Source organism: Geotrypetes seraphini, chromosome 7 (assembly GCF_902459505.1).
Source record: "Geotrypetes seraphini chromosome 7, aGeoSer1.1, whole genome shotgun sequence".
Classification (NCBI taxonomy): Eukaryota; Metazoa; Chordata; class Amphibia; order Gymnophiona; family Dermophiidae; genus Geotrypetes; species Geotrypetes seraphini.
In genome coordinates this window covers 8062260-8084376 of record NC_047090.1, presented here as the reverse complement: position 1 = coordinate 8084376, position 22117 = coordinate 8062260, and the positions used below count along the sequence as shown (strand labels likewise).

General features: G+C 43.8%; 1 protein-coding gene across 7 annotated transcripts in view; it reads right to left on the bottom strand.

Annotated features, from left to right (window-relative positions):
- Window positions 1-9447: 9447 nt before the first annotated feature.
- C7H12orf4 (chromosome 7 C12orf4 homolog) overlaps window positions 9448-22117 on the bottom strand; it is a 96551-nt gene continuing 83881 nt past the window's right edge. For 5 of the 7 annotated variants that reach the window (XM_033952027.1, XM_033952031.1, XM_033952029.1 and 2 more), the window contains exon 14: window positions 10790-10882. In XM_033952027.1, coding sequence (XP_033807918.1) covers window positions 10790-10882 — 93 coding nt within the window. Of the gene's footprint in view, window positions 10883-22117 lie in introns of all 7 variants that reach the window. The other 2 variants (XM_033952028.1, XM_033952033.1) reach the window with 1 other exon arrangement.

Genomic DNA, 22117 nt, shown 5'->3' with positions numbered 1-22117 from the left:
CCCTCCTACATAAAATCCAAACTTCCCATCTACAACCCCACTCGCACCCTCCGCTCAAAGTCAGAGACACGCCTATGCGTCCCCCCCGGAAGATCCCTGCTCACAGAAACTGCCCACAAACGATCCTACAGCCACTTCATTCCACACCTCTGGAACCAACTTCCCCCCCAACTTAGACAACAGAACTCATTATTAGCATTCCGTAAATCGGTAAAGACCCTCCTCTTCAATTAAAGACCTCCTCTGTCTCTCCCCCCCTTAAGCCCCACCCTCCACTCTCCTATCTCCTTCCCGAAATTCCAGTATGACCCTCTCTTACTCTATCCACTAAAAATTTGCATCTATATGCTTATAACTTTCCGTAAATTAAACTACGGTATTTCCCCCTTCTCTCTCTCTGCTTAATCTCCCTGTATTCAATTCTCTCTAAAAACTATAAATCCAACCACTAAACCTGTTGTACTACTTATATGTCTAGTTACTCCACACTGTGTATGTTCATTTGTAAACCGTTCTGAGCTATTGGGAGGACGGGATAAAAATCTAAATAAATAAATAAATAAATTAAAGGAAAGTTTTATAAACTATAGAGTTTTACCTCATGCAAAATTGTCATTTCTTTAATAAGACATTAACTCTTTTTTCTGCGGCCCTCCAAGTACCTACAAATCCAAAATGTGGCCCCGCAAAGGGTTTGAGTTTGAGACCACTGCCCTAGAGTGTCTCCAATTGCAAGGCTTTGCGTGTCTCTCTTCCATTCCCAAACGATGCCAGAGTTACAAGTGTCACTGCTCTGTTATGACTGACCATTCTCGTATTTGTGTCCCCAATATGGCCATGGTCATAGTTTTATTTCACACTCCTTCCAAAGTAACCAATCACACTGTGGCTTCTTGCCTATCAGCTGTGGTCTGTGGCCAAGAAGCATCCCAGATCAGGAAGCCAAAAGGCTTAGCTTCTGTTTCTCCACCTTACACTTTGAGTCTCGGGGACAGGTAAAAAATGTTGCCTACTGGTTTAAAAAATTTACAGGTCTATGGTTCCCAGTCAAAGACTGTGGCTCAGGAGGAAACTACATGTACGTTCAATGGCTACATGTACAGGCTACATGTCAAAAGTACAGACATTTTCATATTCTGGCACCTGTATGGGCTTGAAATTCAAGGGTTTACATTTCATCAGCCACTTCACCCCGACACCTTCCCATTCCCTGGACATAGTTACTGAGCTGCCAAGTTACCTGGGTCCAAGAGGGAAATTTAAGACCAAACCAGGCTTTCCAACAAGTCTATCATGCTGTATAATGGGACATGGGAGGTTGGATTTCAATGGGTTGAATTTGGGGTATAAATTCAGAATTGCCAAAATTCTCCCTCCTAAAACATGGGAATGAGACTGTTCTGCAGCAAACAGCCCCCATCTACCTTCTTAAGAACATAAGAATTGCCGCTGCTGGGTCAGACCAGTGGTCCATCCTGCCCTGGGCCCTCAGGTCAAAGACCAGTGCTCTAAATGAGTCCAGCCTCACCTTGCTTTCCATATGCACAGAAAACATTTTATTTCATGTCACTATGTGGTTTTGCTTTGGTTTCATGGTTATTTATTTTAAAAACTTATATACCACCTAAATCTAAGCGGTTTCCAAAAACATACATATTACCGGTAGGTTGTGTAATAGTTTGCTTTTCTTGCTATATAGATTCCTTCGTTTCATTTTATTTTAAATCTTGCATTATATATCTACAATGCATAATGTAAACTTTAGTAAAACAGTACAACAAACAATACAGTATACCCCCACGAATTTGCGGACTCAGTAATTTGTGTTTTTTCCCTCACCAACCAACCTCTGCCTCCCCCTCACTCCCTGCATAATTTACCTCTTGGAGCAACCAATAGCTGGAACGTTCACATCTCCCCTCTGCTGCAAACCAATCCTGACGGGGATCTCAGTGCTTGCAAAGAAGGAGAACCGCACGGATGAATGACAGCTTCACCTCTTACGAGATGAGGGCGGGGCCGGAGCCAGAGAGGAGGAGGAGGGGGCGGGCCAAGAGCGCGTGGTTTAGGTCACTGGCTGTAGCTTTCCTCCTGTTATTTCCCGACAGACAGCTGAGGGGCAAGCAGGCGACGAGGGGATGCGACTGCAAGCGTTTCCTGTGCCGTGGTTTTAGGCGAGTGTTTTGTCGTCCACGCACTGATAACATACAAATACAGTACTCTTCCGATATTTGTGGTTTTTCAACATTTGCGGTCACTCCGTGAATTTTTTTGGGGGGAGTACTCTATTTAATTAACTGTTCCTGCCGTTTCAAATGGGAAACAATATCACTGATTTTAGTGTTGTTTTAAAGTGCAGGATAAATAATGGTTGCAGATATAATGATCACAATGTTTCTTTAAGCCTAAAATGTGCCTTTCTCTTACTCTCCTCTCTCTTGTGTGGGCTCCAATAGATGCTGCAAAACTTATGCAGCCACTGTCTGCTCAGGAAATTGGGGCACTGGTTAGTTTGGCGAGAAGGATTGTGGATTAAACTGATGCACATCTGAATAAAGGTGCATTGGCTGAAATAAAGTATTATGGATTTTCAGGTGTTTGATAAATTCCTTCATAAGAGGCTCCTCAGGAAATTGAAGTCATGGGATAGAAAGTGATGGTCCATTTTGGATTAGGAAATTGCTAAAAGACAGGAAAGTCTAGGACTAAATAGCTGGTTTTCTAAAGGAAAAGGTTTGGTAACGGAGTTTCCCAAAGTTGTTAAATCGCAAGACGATTGTGAAAAATTGCAAGAGGAACCTGAACTATAGCAACGCAATGCTGGGTATCATAAAGAGGGGCATAACAACCAGGACGCGGGAAGTCATCATGCCATTGTATAGAGCTATGGTGCGTCCACATCTGGAATACTGCGTTCAATATTGGTCGCCGTACCTCAAGAAGGACATGGCAGTGCTTGAGAGAGTCCAAAGGAGAGCAACGAAACTGGTAAGAGGGCTGGAACACTGCCCATACGCCGAGAGGTTGGATAGGCTGGGGCTCATCTCTCTGGAAAAAAGGAGGCTCAGGGGAGATATGATAGAGACCTTCAAGATCCTGAGGGGCATAGAGAGGGTGGATAGGGACAGATTTTTCAGACTGAGGGGGACAACAGGTACGAGGGGGCAGTCGGAGAAACTGAAGGGAGATAGGTTCAGAACAAATGTGAGGAAGTTTTTTTTCACCCAAAGGGTCATGGACACTTGGAATGCGCTACCGGAGGAAGAGATCAGGCAGAGTACGGTACAGGGATTCAAACAGGGATTGGACGGATTCCTGAGGGATAAAGGGATCGGGGGATACTGAGAGAGGTGCTGGGATGTAACACAGGTATAGAAAGCTAACCAAGTAATAAGTATAGAAATCCAACCAGGTCGTGCATGTGCAAGACCGGAGGGTTAGGACTCGATGGGAAGATAAAACTCAATGGGAAACCAAGGTGGCAAGGGGGCCCCTTCTGGTGTCTCAGACAGGCCGTGACCTGTTCGGGCCGCCGCGGGAGCGGACTGCTGGGCAAGATGGACCTGTGGTCTGACCCAGCGGAGGCACTGCTTATGTTCTTATGTGTTAGGAGTCACTGCCCAGGAAAAGGATCTAGGTGTCATGGTTGAGGAAACATTGAAACCCTCAGCAGGGACTGTCTATTGTATGTTTAGTTTATTAAATTTACTATTATTAAATTTTTACTATACCGACCATCAACGAGTATCTAGCCGGTTTACAAGTTAAAAATGTACAGCGCTGCGTACGCCTTTCAGCGCTTTAGAAATAATAAATAGTAGTAGCTCAATGTGCGGATGTGACTAAGAAAGCAAATAGAATGTTAGGAATTATCAGGAAAAGAATGGAAAACAAAAATGAAAATGTTTTCATGCTCTATGGTACGGCCGCACCTCGAATACTGTAATTCTGGTCACTGCATCTTAAAAAAAGATGAAGTGGAATTAGAAAAGGTACAAAGAACAACAAAAATGATAAAAGGAATGGGACGATTTCCCTATGAGGAGAGGCTAAAGCAGCTAGGGCTCCTTAGCTTGGAGAAGAGACGGCTCAGAGGTAATGTGACAGAGGTCTCTAAAATTCTGAGCAGAATGGGTAGATATGAATCATTTGTTCACTCTTTCTAAAAATACTAGGACTAGGGGATATGCGATGAAGCTAGATTTAAAACAAACCGGAGAAGATATTTCTTCACATAACGTGTAATTAGACTCTGGAATTCGTTGCCAGAGAATAAAGTGAAATCAGTTAGCTTAGCAGGGTTTAAAAAGGCTTGGATCATTTCCTAAAAGAGAAGTCCATAAGCCATTATTGAGATGGCTTGGGGAAATCCACTGCTTATTCCTAGGTTAAGCAGCATAAAATCTGTTTTAGTACTTGGGATCTAGATAGGTACTTGGGACCTAGGTAGGCCACTGTTGGAAACAGGACTTTGGGCTTGATGGACCTTTGGTCTGTCCCAATCTGGCAATTCTTATGCGAGCCAAGTATAGGCCAGTGAAGCCATTGTGACATCACTGGCTCTTAGGCATTGGTGGAATGAGGCATTATGACATCACAATCTCAGCTCTGGAATGTTGCTACTCTTTGGGTTTCTGTCTGGTACTTGGGAGCTGGGTTGGCCACTGTTGGAAGCAGGATCCTGGGCTTGAGGGAACTTCGGTCTGTCCCAGTACAGCAATTCTTATGCTCTTATATATTCATAAGTGATCTGGAGAACAATAGAAACATAGAAACATAGAAAAAAAAGCGGCAGAAAAGGGCTATAGCCCACCAAGTCTGCCCATTCCAAGTATCCTCCCCCCCTGAGTTTACTCCCTTAAAGATCCCACGTGAGTATCCCATTTTCTCTTAAAATCCGTCACGCTGCTGGCTTTTATCACCTGGAGAGGGAGTCTGTTCCAATGATCCACAACTCTCTCGGTGAAGAAATACTTCCTGAAGTCGCCATGAAACTTCCCTCCCTTGATTTTTAGCGGATGCCCTCTGGTGGTCGAGGGTCCCATGAGCCGGAAGATATCATCTTCTGACTCGATATGCCCCGTGATATATTTATACGTTTCAATCATATCTCCTCGTTCCCTTCTTTCCTCAAGTGAGTACATCCGCAATTTCTCTAGTCTTTCTTCATACGTGAGATCCTTGAGCCCCAAGACCATCCTGGTGGCTGTTCGCTGCACCGACTCGACTCTCAGCACGTCCTTTCGGTAGTGAGGTCTCCAAAACTGAACGCAGTACTCCAAGTGAGGCCTCACCATGGCTCTGTACAACGGCATCATAACTTCAGGTCTCCTGCTGACGAAACCTCTGCGGATACACCCCATCATTTGTCTTGCTCTGGAGGAAGCCTTCTCCACTTGATTGGCAACCTTCATGTCCTCGCTAATGATCACTCCTAGATCGCGTTCCGCTGTGGTCCTAACCAAGGTTTCACATGCGATGAGTGGAGTGATGAAATTTGTACATAATACAACATTAATGGAACAAAAACAAAAAAAAAGGAATGCTGAATGAATCCCACCCCATCTCCGACAATAGGCAGAATAGGTCACAAGTACCCAGCACATCCCAAAAAGTAGAGCAAATTTCTCAAAGCTTATTTTCAGGGAGAAATGGCTTTGCCACGTCTACCAAGTTTTCTGGCAGTTTCTTCCAGGAACTTGTCTAAACCTCTACTGAGCACCATCTGTTTCCTACCTTGACTACACTCTCCGGCAAGATTCTGAATGATAAAATATTTTCTATGATTTGTTTGATTTCATGGAGTGCCCTCTTGTTACACAATGTAATGTAATGTAATGTAATTTATTTCTTATATACCGCTACATCCGTTAGGTTCTAAGTGGTTTGAAGAAAATATACATTAAGATTATAAATGAGAAGTAAGAAGGTACTTAAAAAATTCCCTTACTGTCCCGAAAGCTCACAATCTAACTAAAGTACCTGGAAATTAATAAAGAAGAGAAAATAAAGATGGTTGAAAAAAGAAAAATTCTATGTGAATTTATAGGATGGAAATTAAACTGACAGTGAAGAACTGAATGAAAAATACATATGAATGCAGTTAGAGAGGGTAGGTTACAATCTATTTATGGTATTTGTTTAATTGGAAGGTGTTAAGGTGGGTAATTTGGAGGTCCTTGGACCTGTTGGGCCGCCGCGTGAGCAGGCTGCTGGGCACGATGGACCCCGGTCTGACCCAGCGGAGGCATTGCTTATGTTCTTATGTCCTCACTCATGATTTCATAAACTTCTGTCATATTTCCTCTTACTCACCTCTTTCCAAGAAGAGCCCTAACCTGTTTATCTTTTATTATTAGAGAGGCATTTCATTCCCTGTATCATTTTTTGTCATCCTTCTTTGCACCTTTTCTAGTTCCACTGCAGCCAATTTAAGATGAGACGACCAGACTTACACAGGACTCAAGAGTGGTCAAACCATGGATCTATAAAGACATACAGTAATTGGTTAGGTACCAACAAATTTAATTCTAAATCTAGAAAAAACAGTGGTATGTTAGATAACTGGGTTTCATCCACAACCATCTCCGATTCCTCGTTTATTTGGTATGAATTTTTAACCAGTTCGATCATTTAAATATTTAGGGGCCATATTTCATTCACAGCTTTCATTCCAGGATTAAGTGCCTCAAGTAATTTGCTCTGGCCTTCAATCACTACATCGACTCTGTTCTGTTAGAAGTCTGCTTTGTTTTTCACCTCTGCAAACTCGTAATTCAAGCCTTTCTCGTATCATGGACTGATTATGGCATTGCAGTTTATGCTGAATTACAGAAATCCCAACTATGTCATTTGCAAACCTTTCGCAATACTGATGCTCATTTTCTTCATTGTGCAAAAAATGTACAACACTGTCACACCCCTTTTATATTCTCTTCAGCAGCTTCCTCTCATCAGTAATTCCTTACATTTCTCTCAATGGGCATTACTTACTTCTCCCTGCTCCAGAAAACATTCACTACAAATCTATGCAAAATTCAGCTTTTTCCAGGTACCCAAGCTTTGAAATGCCCTATCTGCCTACTTAAGATCTGAACCATCATTCGCTCAATTCAAATGCTATCTTCTATCTGCTTAAGGATCATCTGCCATCTAGTTTTTGGGTTCTCATGAACCTGGATTGCAATAGTGTAGAATATATTTTTCCCTTCCCTTACTTGGTTGGACTTAGCTAGTTTTCTTGAAGTATTTTGCTGCAGCATACCACTTATGAAGTCAAATTTGCTTTTTATTAAATGGGTTTTTCATTTTCACAGCAAAGATTGGGCAGCCCCATAGCTCAGCCACGGCATTACATGTCACACACTGCTGTGGAGAAACTGTAGTTGCATGTTTGAGCCAATGGACTGGCACTCAAGTGCCAGAAGGGAGGGGAAGGACTGCTCCCGGCTCCTCGGGTGAACGCTGTGGCAGTGAGTGTTTGAGTCTCAGCAACGCTTTAATAATGATAACTCACCTAAGCTTGGCTTCAGAAAGGGTGGGGGTGGGGGTGTAGAAGAAATACACAGGTAGAAATGTGAAAATAAAGGTGGCAAAATCTGCTCTGAAGTTCTGTCTCCATGTGTGGAGCAGCTTGGCTTCCCGTTCCAGGGCAAGGCACTTATCTTAGAGGTTTTCTCTCAGGATGACGAGCAGCTTTTCGTTATTCACAAAGCTGGAATGTTTAGGGATCTTAGTACAGTTTCCATTGGTAGAGGCAGGAAAACCCATTAAGACATCTGTCGTCCCTCCCCCCCCCCCCAAGTCTGAACCCTTCTTGCTTTTGGAATGGCTGACGTATCCCGACATGTTCTTCAACCTATTGAGCAATTCGTTAGGGCAGAGTCTCCTCACATCAATTTCCTGAAATTATTTGCCATCGGTTGAGTGTTGGGGTTTTTTTTTTTTACAGCATCAGTTTAAAACCAGAAAGTACATGTGCAGCGGTGCACGTATGACCACAGACCGTTATCTTGGCAGAAGTCCCATGCCTATAAATCAGCCATTGGAATTAAAATGTGTTGCATTTTTCAGGAAGCTCCTTATCTCGAAGACAATAAGGATTTCCTTTGACAATTACCTCTCCACTGAAAAGACGATCTTATTGTTATTAGTGAGTCTCTGTCGCACTGTTACACGCTCCAGACCTAGGTATGTATAATCTGGCAGAGAAAAGAAAACGTAGCAGATTCTATGGATTTTCACAATAGCCTGAGCTGTGCTTACATTGAAGTTTCATTTATTAAGTGCAATTCTGGAGATACACAAATTCTCTGGCTTACAATGACTTCTCTGTACTGTGAAGTATAAAGTTGAACTCAATTCATAACATTTCAGATTTACGGGGGGAATAAAGCAGAGCAGTTGTTACATTGGGCCACTTGGATAAAAACAAATGAAGATCAGAGCTTTTTATTGATGTGATGCACATTCCCGAGCTATTCTATAAAAGATTCAGAGACAAGTGAAGGGGCACAAGGAGAAAGCAAAGGCAAAGTAACACAGGAACACTGTAGGGCAATAACTTTACCTAATGACTTGCTATGCCAGGCTGTAGTGGTGGCTAGAGGCTGTCTGCTGATGAAGAGAAGAGTGTCTCTTAACAAATCCCTACAAAGTCTGTTATTGAGAGAGACACGGGGGAAGCCACTGCTTGCCCTGGATCGGTAGCATGGAATTTTGCTACTCTTTGAGGTTCTAGAATCTTGTTACTTTCTGGGATTCCGGAATCTTGCTATTCCTTGGGATTCTGTATGGAATGTTGCTACTCTTTGGGATTCTGGAATCTTGTTACTCTTTGGGATTCCGTAATCTTGCTATTCCTTGGGATTCTGTATGGAATGTTGCTACTCTTTGGGATTCTAGAATCTTGTTACTCTTTGGGATTCCGTAATCTTGCTATTCCTTGGGATTCTGTATGGAATGTTGCTACTCTTTGGGATTCTGGAATCTTGTTACTCTTTGGGATTCCGTAATCTTGCTACTCCTTGGGATTCTGTATGGAATGTTGCTACTCTTTGGGATTCCGTAATCTTGCTATTCCTTGGGATTCTGAATGGAATGTTGCTACTCCTTGGGTTTTGGCCAGGTACAAGGGACCTGGATTGGCCACCATGAGAACGGGCTATCCTTATGTTCTTAATAAAACATGTAGCAGAGGTTTGAAAAATTATTCAAGTGACCCAGCATAAAAGGAAATGCTGACCAGTCCCGAATTTTTACATTTACTTTTCAGGTGCACTGTGGATTTGTAGTCCTGCTGCTTCTGTTTGAAATAAGCAAAATGTATGAAGGGGGTAATTAAGGCAGTGTTTCACAAGTTGATCCAGGAGAACCCCCTTGCCATACCAAGGCCTCTTATTATAAAACACTTTGACAATTTAAAAGGAATGAAGCTAGAGTATACAGTGTTATTTCATATACTGGATATTTTATTTTTAGGATAGTATTTCAGCAAACTTACACCTCTTGCATGATTCCATGACCTTGGTGGAATATCTACTGGGAAGTCAGGCCAGTCTATGCAAACCTGAGTGATATTAGAGGAGCAGCAGTGCTATGTGAGGCCTGAAATTAAAATCTAAATTCTGGGCCCAAGACTGCTAAATCATAAGCACAGTCAGTGTTATCGAACTTGTTCGTTTAAAAATGAACTAAAACCAGCACCTCCTTCTCACAAGCCTACGAAAAATGTTTTGGTTTCAGCAACTGCAAATCCAAGCAGATTTGTTCCACATCCACATTCCCATGTGCTGCAAGATTTGTTTCAAACTATCCTAGACAGTAATTTTTGAACGGAAACACAACTTTTCTAGCTTTCATTTTTAAACTCCAGTAAGGGATTTCTAATAGCAATAAAACTTTCAGCTTGTAGTCTGTTCTCCCACTGGTGCCCTTACACACTCCAAGCAGAGGTCAAGTGCCTTTAAATACATCCTCCATACCTACATTTGGTGTCCCCTGCTCTCACACAGAGCCAGAATGTGCAACTTCTGCTCCTTCCTGCTTTCTATAAATATTTTGCAAGGGAGTGTGTGCCCTTCTCTGGCCAGGACAGCTGAATTTGGTGCTCAGCGAGAAATTCCCTTTTCTTCCAAAAAAGCTGTACCACATAATTCATGTTTTTCCAAATGTCAAAAACTTGAACAGATTAAATAATGCGAAGTCCGATTTTAAAAACAGCATACACGGACTTATCTAAATATATCCTCTAAAACAGCATTTCAGCAGAGCTAACTCAAACCCAGCTGCTCTGCAGAGAAAAGTCAACTGAAAAGTGAATGCTGATATTCTGTTAAACTTTCAGGTTTGTCATGGAGAAGTAGGGAAGGTGGCAGGTGCTGTATTCACTGACAGAAGAGGAGTAGCCAAGCCCTGCTGACATGGCGCCATTATACTGCGCTACGCTTGGCCCTTCAGTGCTTGGTGTCTGGAGAAGGAAGGTGAGATTTCCCAGGTCAGAACGTGGAAAATATAGGAGAATAACTAGTTGATCACATGGGGCTTTGCCTTTCAGTTCATTCTCACTGTTTCAGTGACAGAGCAACTCCATCTCAGCAGACAGAATGGATCAGGCCTCAGACCAAGAAAAGTTCTTGAATCCTCACCTCACAGAGGGCTAATTGGACACAAAAAGTAGGAGTGCATTATCCTTTTCAGGGCTACAACACAAAAATTATAATTGGATGATGTCCACGACCATGACACTGACCCAGAGATTTTTCCCATCTGAATGCTGCACCCTGAGGCTTCAGCGCTTCGATGTCAGGGTCAGCGTTGAGGACACTCGAAAGATCTGAGGAAGCATATTGCTCAACTGATAAAACATTTCTTCAGAAATACACTGTAAAAAAGAAAAATACCTTTAATATGTATATCTAATATACTCAGAGTTAGTGGTATAGCAAGGGTAGGAGGCGCCCTCCTCTCCTTCCCCCCCCCCCAACACTCACGCTCTCCCTCCTCCCCACCCATACCTCTAAATCTTCGCTAGTACGAGTGGCTTTTCCAACATGCTCCTCACACCAGTGTTGAATTTCCCTCCAATGTCACTTCCTGTCCCCGTGACCCGGAAGTGATTCAGAGGGGAACCAGGCTGGCACAAGCAACAGGCAGGAGAAGTTGCTCACACTAGTGAAGATCTACAGAGGTATGGGGTATGAGGAGGGATGGTGCGAGCGTGGTGTGGTGGAGAGGTGCCGGCACCCCCACCGATGCTGCGCAAAGAGTGGTCTGCCCCCACCCCCACACTATACCACTGCTCAGAGTTGTATGTGTACACTTTAAGCAAAAATTAGAAAGCACCTTTTCTTTTCAGGCGATTAATATTTGGAATAGTTTGCCTTTGAGTATTAACAACAATCGTCTCACTTGTCCTGTCAACACGTTAAGGCTTGGTTCACAAATAGCTAGAATGTTAATATGTTGTTTGTTATAACAGTAGGACTATTACAAATAAAATGAACTAACATAAGATTAAGTTTCTACCTTCAATAATCTTCTTTCTGTTTGTCCCTGGAGGATTCCATATGCTAGGTGTTCAATCCCAACCCGCAATCTGGGAGTTGCAGAAATCCAACACTTTTCTGAGCATATGCTCCTCCTCCTTAGACTGAGAGCTAGAAACATATCCAGTTTCAGTTGAGTCCCAAAGCCAAGTAACATACCTGAACAAATCCATGACAAGGGGGTACGGGGGAAGATCCCCAGCAACACAAACAATTTCTGAACTGGTCTGCTCTGCAAAACATGAAACAAGTAATAAACAGGCACAAAGGCAATCAAGCAAAACATTGAACTAACCTGCTGCATGCAACGAGCACTCGCATGAGACAGCCTTCAGTAAATCATACTCACAGAAGTGGAAAACTGCTCACAGGATTCGTCAACTGGATGGAAAGACTTCAAGCCTGCAAGGAAAACAATCAAGGCAGAAAGAAGCAGGCTATTCAACAATTGAGTGAAGACAGAGAGGACGGGTCATTATGAAATCCTACAGAGACTAACAGAGAGAAGATTATTGAAAGTAGAAACATAATCTTCCATTCTGTTATGTCCCTTCCGGATTCCATAAGCCACGAGACATACCAAAGCAATGGTAACAGCTAGGGAGAGACAGATCCCAAAAGCGACATCAGAATGAGCTGCCACAGCCACTCAGTAAAACTGGGTAAAAGTATGAAGAGAGGACCAAGTAGCCGCCCTGCAAATTTCATCAGGATGAATCATGCGAGACTTTGCCCACGACACAGCCACACTTCCAGTTGAGTGGGCTTTAAGCAAAATTGGCAGCTGCTTGCCACAGGTGATGTAAGTCGTGGAAATGGCCATTTGAAACCATTGAGCGATCAAGGACTTGGAAGCCGGATGACCATAGCGAGGTGCAGCAGTCAGGAGAAAAAGGTGATCAGATAACCTGAAATCATTAGGCCTCTCCAAATAGTTGAGCAAGACTCTAAAGACATCCAACTCGCGTAAGATCTTATCTTTGTGTTCTGAACCTGTGGAATGAAATGCAGGCAAACGAACCTCCTGGCTGGCATTGAAGGCTGATACCACCTTTGGCAGAAAGGAAGGTACAGTATGGAAGACAACCCCTGCGTCTGTAATACGGAGAAAGGGTTATTTGCGTGAAAGAGCCTGAAACTCCAATATGCACCATGCCAAGATAATGGTGACCAGAAAGACAGTCTTCAGTGGTTCGAATGGGGCCTCTCCAAGGCCTTGCAGAATGATGCTAAGATTCCATGAAGGAAAAGGAAGACGCAAGGGAGGTTTCAAATGAAGTGCCCCTCTCATACACCTGGACATGTCTGGATGAACAGTAAGCAAACTAGCGCTTCTCTACGCTCTAAAACATGAAAGGTCTACAACCTGAACTTTAAGGAAGACCACTGCTAAACCTTTTTCTAGGCCTGCCTGAAGAAAAATCAGGACCAGCAAAATAGGAGTCCTCTCAGGCTCCACTTAATCCTTAGCACACCACTGTTGGAAAGCCTTCCAGGCTTTGACATAAGAAACCATAGTAGGGTTTCTTTGAGTGCAAAAGAGTCGAGATAACATTTGAAAATCCACGCTTATGGAGACTGAGACGGTTGTGTGAAGTGCAGCTCCGTGCTTCACTGTCTGATTTCCTTATTTGTTTGAATTTACTCCCTGACTGATTTTTTCCTGCTGTTGAGTGCTGCTTAATTGCACGCTTGTCTATCGAATACCTTATGGGGAAGAGGAGAGAAGCCTCATGACCAGGACCTCCGGTGGTCAGAGGCTCGAGAGGATTGATCCAGAAGACGCTGGATGCCGGAGTTACGCTTCAGATGCAGGGGACGGCCCAGACATCGGGAGGAATGCCGAGTACATTGGAGTACATTGGCAAACCTTAGTTCATTTTGGCTTTCTCCTAGCCCAATCCCGAGGCAGCCACCTCCCCAGTCAGAGAGAAATAATGTTGCAGTGGAAGAGGTAACCCAGCTATCCCACGAAGGCAAACCCCAGAGGAGAGGTGGGAGTAAAGTCTCTGGAGAGACAGGCTCCCACTGAAGACAATGTATCATCAATGTCTCCCACTGCTGAAATTGGTGAGAATATTTCTTCTTTAGCTATCAGTTTGGGGATTTAACTAAGTCTGCCAAAGTCAATTTAGACGACCTGTGGAAGGCAATTGTCACCATTGACTCTAACCTCAAAAAGGCAGTAACTTTGGTATGTGCTGATTGTGTTACCATCATTGCACATGGGATTAAGTTAAAAGAACAAAGTGAGTCTATGAAAAACCATGAAGAACAGATTAACCAAATAAAAAGTATGGAGACAGAAATTGTTAAGGAAAGATCTTATATACAGAGAAAATTGGAGTTTATAGAAAACAAGCAAAGAAGGAATAATTTAATATTATTTAATTTCCCCAAATCACCTGTAATTGCTCCACTAGTAATGATGGGGAAGTATCTTAAAGAGATTTTGTTAATTCCAGAAGAAAATCTTCCACCAATAATTAGAAATCAATATTTATCTATGAGTGGCGGGAAAGAACAGCTTGTCCCACCCCTGGAGGAAAAATGGAAATACAGATTTCTTGGAAGACTCACTTGAAGTAATAACTGAGAGAACTACTCTCATTGTGATTTTTGCCCCAGAGTTTGATAGAGATTTAATACTACGGACATACTTTAGGCACATAAATGATAAGTTTCTCGGCTCAATTATTCGTGTTTTTCCTGATGTGTCTAAAGAAACACAGAAAAGAAGAAAAGATTTCCTCAGTTACAGACCAAGAGTTTTGGCCTTAGGTGCCTAATTTGTTCTAAAATTTCCTGCAAAATGCTGTATTTCACTAGAAGGAAAGAATTTTCTATTCTTTCAGCCGAATTTATTAAGGCCAGAGAAGGAGGGGGAGTTATTGGTTCAACTGTATCACCCACAGTGTAATGAACTGGCTATCTGGGGGTTAACTATGTCCCCGACTCTGTCTAAATAGGTTTTCCTTTTTTTTTGTTCTTAGATCCAAGTTGTGGACTAGTTAACTAATTAATCCTCAATTCTGATGCTATATCAACCATTTTTATGTTTGATGCATATCATTTCTAAATCTTAGTGCAAGTATGTTGACTTGTTATTGTCAAAATCTTGAACAAAAATAAAATATTAAAAAACCGTGCTTCGTCAAGGCTGAGCGCTCAAGAGCCATGCCGTAAGACCAAAGTGCGGCTGGTTCTTCATGGGCACCAACCCCTGAATGAGAAGATATTGATGAAGAGGAAGACGGAGTTTCTCGTCCTACTGAAGACGATGAGATCCACAAGAATCATCTCAATCTCCAATAGCAACCCGCTCCACTCCATAATACCATAGGAAATGTTCAGATAACTCCTTATGTATTCCTAAATGTCCAAATAACTCCTTATGTAATCCGCCTTGAACTGCAAGGTAATGGCGGAATAGAAATCACTAATGTAATATAATGTAATACCATGGGCGATGAGGCCAAAGTGGAGCTACTAGAATCACCAGGCTGGGATTGCTTTGCTATCCGGTGTAGGACCTGACCGACCAGAGGCCACAGAGGGAACACATACAGGAGCTTGTGAGCCAGCCAGGGCTGAACCAAGATCAGATGGAACACCTTTCACGAGAGGGATCATTCTCCCAGGTCCAGGACCTGTCGGCTGAGGAAGTCAGCCTGAACACCGACAACTCCGGCCACATGGGCTGCCAAGAGAGACAGAAGATGTACTTCTGCCCAGCAGAACAGCATACGAGCCTCCTACCCTAAAGGAGTGCTTCTTGTGACCCCTTTATGATTCACATATGCCACCACTGAGGCGTTGTCAGAGAATGCTCGCACCACTTTTCCTTCCAGAAGAGACTGGAAAGTGAGTTGCACCAGCCAAAATTCCAGATGATTGAATGACCAACGTTTCTGACAAGGAATCCACTGCCCCCGAATGGAGTGAACCCCGCAATGAGCACCCCAACCCAACAGCCTGGCATCCTTCATAAGAGTCATCCACTTGGAAATCCGAAGAAGCCAGCCCTGGCAGAAAGCCTCCCCATGAAGCCACCAGTTCAAGCTGCTGTGAGCTAGTACCGTCCATGGGAGTGGCGTCTGATGGGGATGACGCTGCAGAGAGAGGAGGGGCTCCTGTAAAGGGCTCCTGTGCGCTCTGGCCCAGGGGACCACCTACAAAGCTGCCATTGACCCCAGAACCTGCACATAAAGCCAGGCTGTGGGAATTGGACTGTCCAGGAGATCTCTGATTTGTTGTTGAAGTTTCTGTCTGCATGCCTCAGGGAGAAACACATGACTGTCTGGTGTCGAAGAGCAGGCACAGATACTCCAGCTGCATCCCAAAGCTCCTTTTATTTCTTGTGTCATTTATTTTCTCTTTTTTATTTCTTCTCACCAGCTGTATCAGAGAAAGCAGACCGCACAGGCACTTTAGACGGTAGTCAGTGCCGGTATCGGTGGCAAGGCGTACAGTTGAGGCTCCTCTAGATTCAGAAAAACCTTGGGAGGTGGGGGAAATGAGAGGGTCCACCAAGCTCAGTCCTGACAGACAGAAGGACAAGAAAGATTCACTAATCAGATCCAACAGATCTTAAGAAACCTCAGCACAGACTGCACAAACAGACCACTCCACCTGCTGGAGACTGAGAAAAGACTGATTGTAAGAGGGACTGATAAATATTTTTCCAATCCATTGGACTAGCACCATAAATCCAGACAACAACTTCTTATTGTATCAGAGTATATATTCTAGTTTAAGTAGATATTCTATGTTAAGCTGGAGAAAAGGCTTCAGCTCTGGAGTTTATACACTATCCGGTGTTGATATTACACTTTGTGATTGCTCTTGATTTTAATCATCAGCCAAAAACTACCGCCCTCCCTTTTATCTTTTTACATGTTTCCTTGTTATTATTTCTTTTTATATTTTTTATCAGTGCAATAAATGTTAGTATCCGGGGGGGGGGGGGGGGTGTCTAACAGCCAAATCAAAACTCATTCAAAACTTATATCAGAGTCTCTTAGATAGTTTCGACAACTTGCCTGCAGCAGTGATGTTTTCACACATATTTTTATTTTTCTCCTCCAACATTACGATTTTTTTATATCTTTATTATGATTTTCATATTTAATATTTTATGTTTATACAATCTGTATATTTCTTATATTTCTTGTTTTATTTTTAAAAAACCCTGTTTTCTATTGGCATTTTAAGATATCTTTACATTTTATATTTTTATATGTCTGACAATCCTTATGTTTTATTGTGGAAAATTTTGTTCACATATATTATTTGTAGATTTTGAACCCCTAATGCAGGCAAATTGCCAGCTGGAACATCCTGGTCATCTCTGCTCCTTGTACATGTGTTGGACTTTTGAAGAGTACTATCCTTCTCTATTTTTCTTTGCGTGATAAGACATATTCACATACTTCATGGGCTTCAATAATGAATATCTAGCACAGGGGTAGGGAACTCCGGCCCTCGAGAGCCATATTCCAGTCGGGTTTTCAGAATTTCTCCAATGAATATGCATGAGATCTATTTGCATGCACTACTTTCAATGCATATTCATTGGGGAAATCCTGAAAACCCGACTGGAATAAGGCTCTCGAGGACCGGAGTTCCCTACCCCTGATCTAGCACAAGAGGGCCAAGACATGAAATTGGAGGAAGAGAGGTTCAGCTGTTGAAAACCAGTTAATATGAGAATTCAAACATGTTTGGGATAGATATCTGAGTGAGAGAACAGGACTAGGGAGGCTGCAGTCAACCCACCCCACTCCTCTGAGATCAGAAGCCATAGGTGATAACAATAAATAGGGGAAGAATAAAGGAAGCATTCTTTAATGACACAGCTGGTACAACTCCTCAGAAGCCAACCAAACTAGTCATGGGACCAAGTGTCCAGATGTTTGGAGAGAAGGAGGAGAGAGGGTGTGGTCAATGGTTACAAGCAGTGTTCCCTCTAAGCGGGCGGGTGTTGTGAGCAAACTTTTTTCACTGTGAGCTAAAAATATCGGGCGCCAGCAAGTTATGAGCCAAATAAATATGTTGCTTTCTACCACAGAACTTCCTTACGTTTGTATGGAATCTATCCCCTTTCAACTTTAGAGAGTGCCCTCTCGTTCTCCCTGCCTTAGCTACTAAGTCTATTCCCTTCAGTACCTTGAATGTTTCTATCATGTCCCCTCTCAATCTCCTCTGCTCAAGGGAGAAGAGGCCCAGTTTCTCTAATCTTTCGCTGTACGGCAACTCCTCCAGCCCCTTAACCATTTTAGTTGCTCTTCTCTGGATCCTTTCGAGTAGTACCGTGTCCTTCTTAAAGTACCAGTGCTGGACGCAGTACTCCAGGTGAGGGCGTACCATGGCCCGGTACAGCAGCATGATAACCTTCTCTGTCTCTTCAGTCCAGCATCTGCCCCTTCCATTCACTGTCTGTCTTTCCCTGCCATCTCTCCTCCTGCCCCCCCCCCACCCCCCAATTTGGTCTAGCATCCATCATCTTCCTTCTGTTCCCCTCATGGTCTGGCATCTCTATCCTTCCCTCCCCCCTGTGGTTTTTAGCATATCTCTCTTCTCATTTCCTCCACTCAGATCTGATCATTCTCTGCTCTCTCTTCCCTTTTCTTCTCTGGTCTTCCTTCTCTATTTTCTGCCTCCATCTAAATTAAATTCTTTCTTACTATTTAGTCCCGTTTCCCTCTTTTCACTGTGTCTACACACAGCTTGTCACCCCTTTCCCTCACCCCTCCATTATCTTACTATTTTCTTCCCCCTTTATTTATCTCCTCCTTCCATCCAGTATGTGTTATTTCCCCACTTCCATTCAGCATCTGCTCTCCCTTCTCAACTGACATCCATCTGCCTTCTGCTCTCTCTCCCTTCTTCTCACTTCCATCATCTGTCCCCTTCTCTCTCTCTCTCATCTCCTCCATTCCATCATCTGCCCCTTCTCTCTCTCTCTCTCCCCCCCCCAACTTCCATCATCTGCCCCCCTTCCCCTCACCTTTGTGGGTCACTTTCTTTCCCCTGAGGGTGGCTCATGTCACAGGGGAAGCTTTGGCCGAGCAGAACCGCTTGATTGACAGTGGAACTTACTTGATTGATGTCGATGCTGGGGCCCGTTGCCGTTTGAAGGAAAAAAAAAAAGGTGGAAAAAAGGAACCTGTAAAGGCGAGAGGAAGGGAAACCTCCAGGACAGCTGCTTTTTGCCCTCCTTCAGCGGCCCAAGAGTTCAGACCAGCAGCGGCAGCTCTGTATGCTTTTAACTTCGGCACAGAGCTGCCCCTAATCAATAGTTTAGCGCGGTTTCATGAGGCAGCCTCGGGGCCTTTGATAGCCGGCCCGCTTCGATGATGCGATGTGGGCCGGCCTAGCAAAGGCCCCGAGGCTGCCTTATGAAACCGCGCTAAACTATTGATTAGGGGCAGCTCTGTGCCGAAGTTAAAAGCATACACAGCTGCCGCTGCTGGTCTGGAGGTGCGGAGACAAGGCAGGAGGCAAACGCGGTGGAAGGCAGGAGTCCCGGCGAAGGCAGGAGTCCCGGCACAGCGACTGCAACAGGAAGTTGCAAGTCAGCTGACGCCGGCCTTTCGTTGCGGCGGGGACCGAATCCTTCGCGGACCGGCAAGATTTTGTTTGCGGACCGGCGGTTGAAGAACTGTGCTCTACACTGTGTGCGCTGTGACGAGAAACTTGTGCGCTGCGAGGTAATATTTTGTGCGTGAGCGCACCCCAGCGCAGCTTAGCGGGAACACTTGAAGGTATTGGATTATGGAAACTTACATAATGCCAACATAAAATTATCCCTATAAATGCTGACAAGTAACTGGAAAACATCTTTAAAGTGTTGAAAGAGGTAGGAAAGTGTGTCTGAAGAGTGAAGGAGTGGCCTAATGATCAGAGAAACCACTTTTGCCACTGACAGGGCTCATTAACTTGGGCAAGTTCTTTGTCTCCTTTAGACCTGGGTATTTTAGACCTGCTGTTCAATGTATTTATTAATGACCTAGAAACAGGGATGAAATGCGAGATTATAAAATTTGCAGATGACAAAAAACTTTTTAGTGGGGTTAGGACTAAAGAGGACTGTGAAGATTTATAAAGGGACCTGAACAAACTGGGAGAGTGGGCGAATAAATAGCAGATGAACTTTAATGTAGAGAAATGTAAAGTCTTGCATATAGGAAACAGAAACCCGATGTACAGCTATACGACGGGAGGGCTGGTAATGGGTGAAAGTAGCCTAGAGAAGGACTTAGGGGTACTGGTGAATAAGACGATGAAGTGGTCAGCACAGTGCGCAGCGGCCTCAAAGAAGGCGAACAGAATGCTAGGTATTATCAAGAAAGGTTTTACAATCAGAACGAAGGATATTATCCTGCCGTTATATCGGTGCGCCCGCATCTGGAGTATTGCGTCCAGTATTGGTCGCCGTATCTTAAGAAGGATATGGCAATATTCAAGAGGGTTCAGAAAAGAGCGACACAATTAATAAAAGGTATGGAAAACCTTTCATATGCTGAAAGATTAGAGAAATTGGGGTTCTTTTCTTTCTTTTTTTTAAAATTTCTTTATTCATTTTATAACTTACATCAAGTGTACAGTAAATATCAAACAATTATAATACAACATCACTTGAAAAATCTTCAATATCATACACCAAGAAGATTTAACCCCCACCCCCTCCCAAATTCATATACAACTAATATATACCACATGAAAATAATATCTTATGACATTCCTATATATATTCTTAATGGAAAACCAAGAATCCCCCCCCCCACCCAAATCCAATGTTGGGGCTCTTTTCCATGGAGAAGCAGAGGCTTAGAGGGGACATGATAGAGACGTACAAGATCATGAAGGGCATAGAGAAAGTGGACAGGGACAGATTCTTTAAACTCTCGAAAACTACAAGAACGAGAGGGCATTCGGCTACAAAAAAAGGATGGCTCAGTAGACCCGTTTAGTAATTTCAAGTTTACAACAAGCAGTGTCTACTGTGAGTTGTCAAAACTCAAGGTTAACAAAGCAATGGGGCCAGACAACCTACACCCCAGGGTGCTCAGGGAGTTAAGGGACGTCCTGGCGGAACCACTATCCGCGCTCTTCAATCTCTCCCTTAGTACAGGTAGAGTCCCGTTGGACTGGAAAACGGCTAACGTCATTCCACTCCATAAAAAAGGTTGCAGGACAGAGGCTGAGAACTACAGACCAGTGAGTCTCACATCAATAGTGAGCAAATAATGGAAACTCTAATCAAACACCAATTAGATAAGATCCTGGATGTGGAGAATCTACGGGATCCCCGTCAACATGGATTTACCAAGGGGAAATCCTGCCAATCCAACTTGATCAGCTTCTTTGACTGGGTGACGGGGAAGCTCGATGTTGGAGAGTCCTTGGACATTGTATACTTGGACTTCAGCAAAGCATTTGATAGTGTCCCTCACCGCAGGTTGTTGTGCAAAATGAGTTCTATAGGATTAGGTAACACTTTGACAAAATGGGTTGGGGACTGGCTTGGTGGTAGGCTTCAGAGGGTGGTGGTGAACGGCACCCCCTCTGTAACGACGGCAGTGATCAGCGGAGTGCCGCAGGGCTCGGTCTTGGACCCGATCCTTTTCAATATCTTTATAAGGGACTTGGCTGAGGGGCTTCGCAGTAAAATAACGTTATTCGCCGATGACGCCAAACTGTGTAACATAACAAGCAAGAGCACAACGGACAATATGAAACACGACCTACTCCTATTGGAGCAATGGTCTAGGACCTGGCAACTGAGTTTCAATGCCAAGAAATGCAAAGTCATGCACCTTGGCAGTCAAAATCCATGCGAGACTTACACCCTAAATGGCGAGATCCTAGCAAGAACTGTTGCAGAACGGGACTTAGGGGTAATCATCAGTGAAGACATGAAGACTGCCAATCAAGTGGAGCGGGCTTCATCTAAGGCTAGGCAGATCATAGGATGTATACGTAGGAGTTTCGTCAGCCGCAAGCCTGAAGTCATTATGCCGTTGTATAGATCCATGGTGAGGCCCCATCTGGAATACTGCGTACAATTCTGGAGGCCTCATTACTGCAAGGATGTACTGAGGCTTGAGTCAGTCCAGCGAATGGCCACCCGGATGGTCTCGGGACTCAATGATCTCCCGTACGAGGAACGGCTGGATAAATTATGGCTATACTCACTCGAGGAACGCAGAGAGAGGGGAGACATGATCGGGCCATATCGAGGTAGAAGAAGATATCTTCTTTTTCAAAGGTCCGACGGCGACAAGAGGACATCCATGGAAAATCAGGGGCGGGAAATTGCACGGTGACACCAGGAAATACTTTTTCACTGAAAGAGTGGTTGATCGCTGGAATAGACTTCCACTTCAGGTGATCGAGGCAAGCAGCGTGCCAGATTTTAAGAAGAAATGGGATCGTCACGTGGGATCTCTGCACAGAGCTAAATAGGGGAGGGTCATTAGGGTGGGCAGACTAGATGGGCCGCGGCCCTTATCTGCCGTCTTTTTCTATGTTTCTTAGGGGACAGATTCAGAACCAATGCTAGGAAG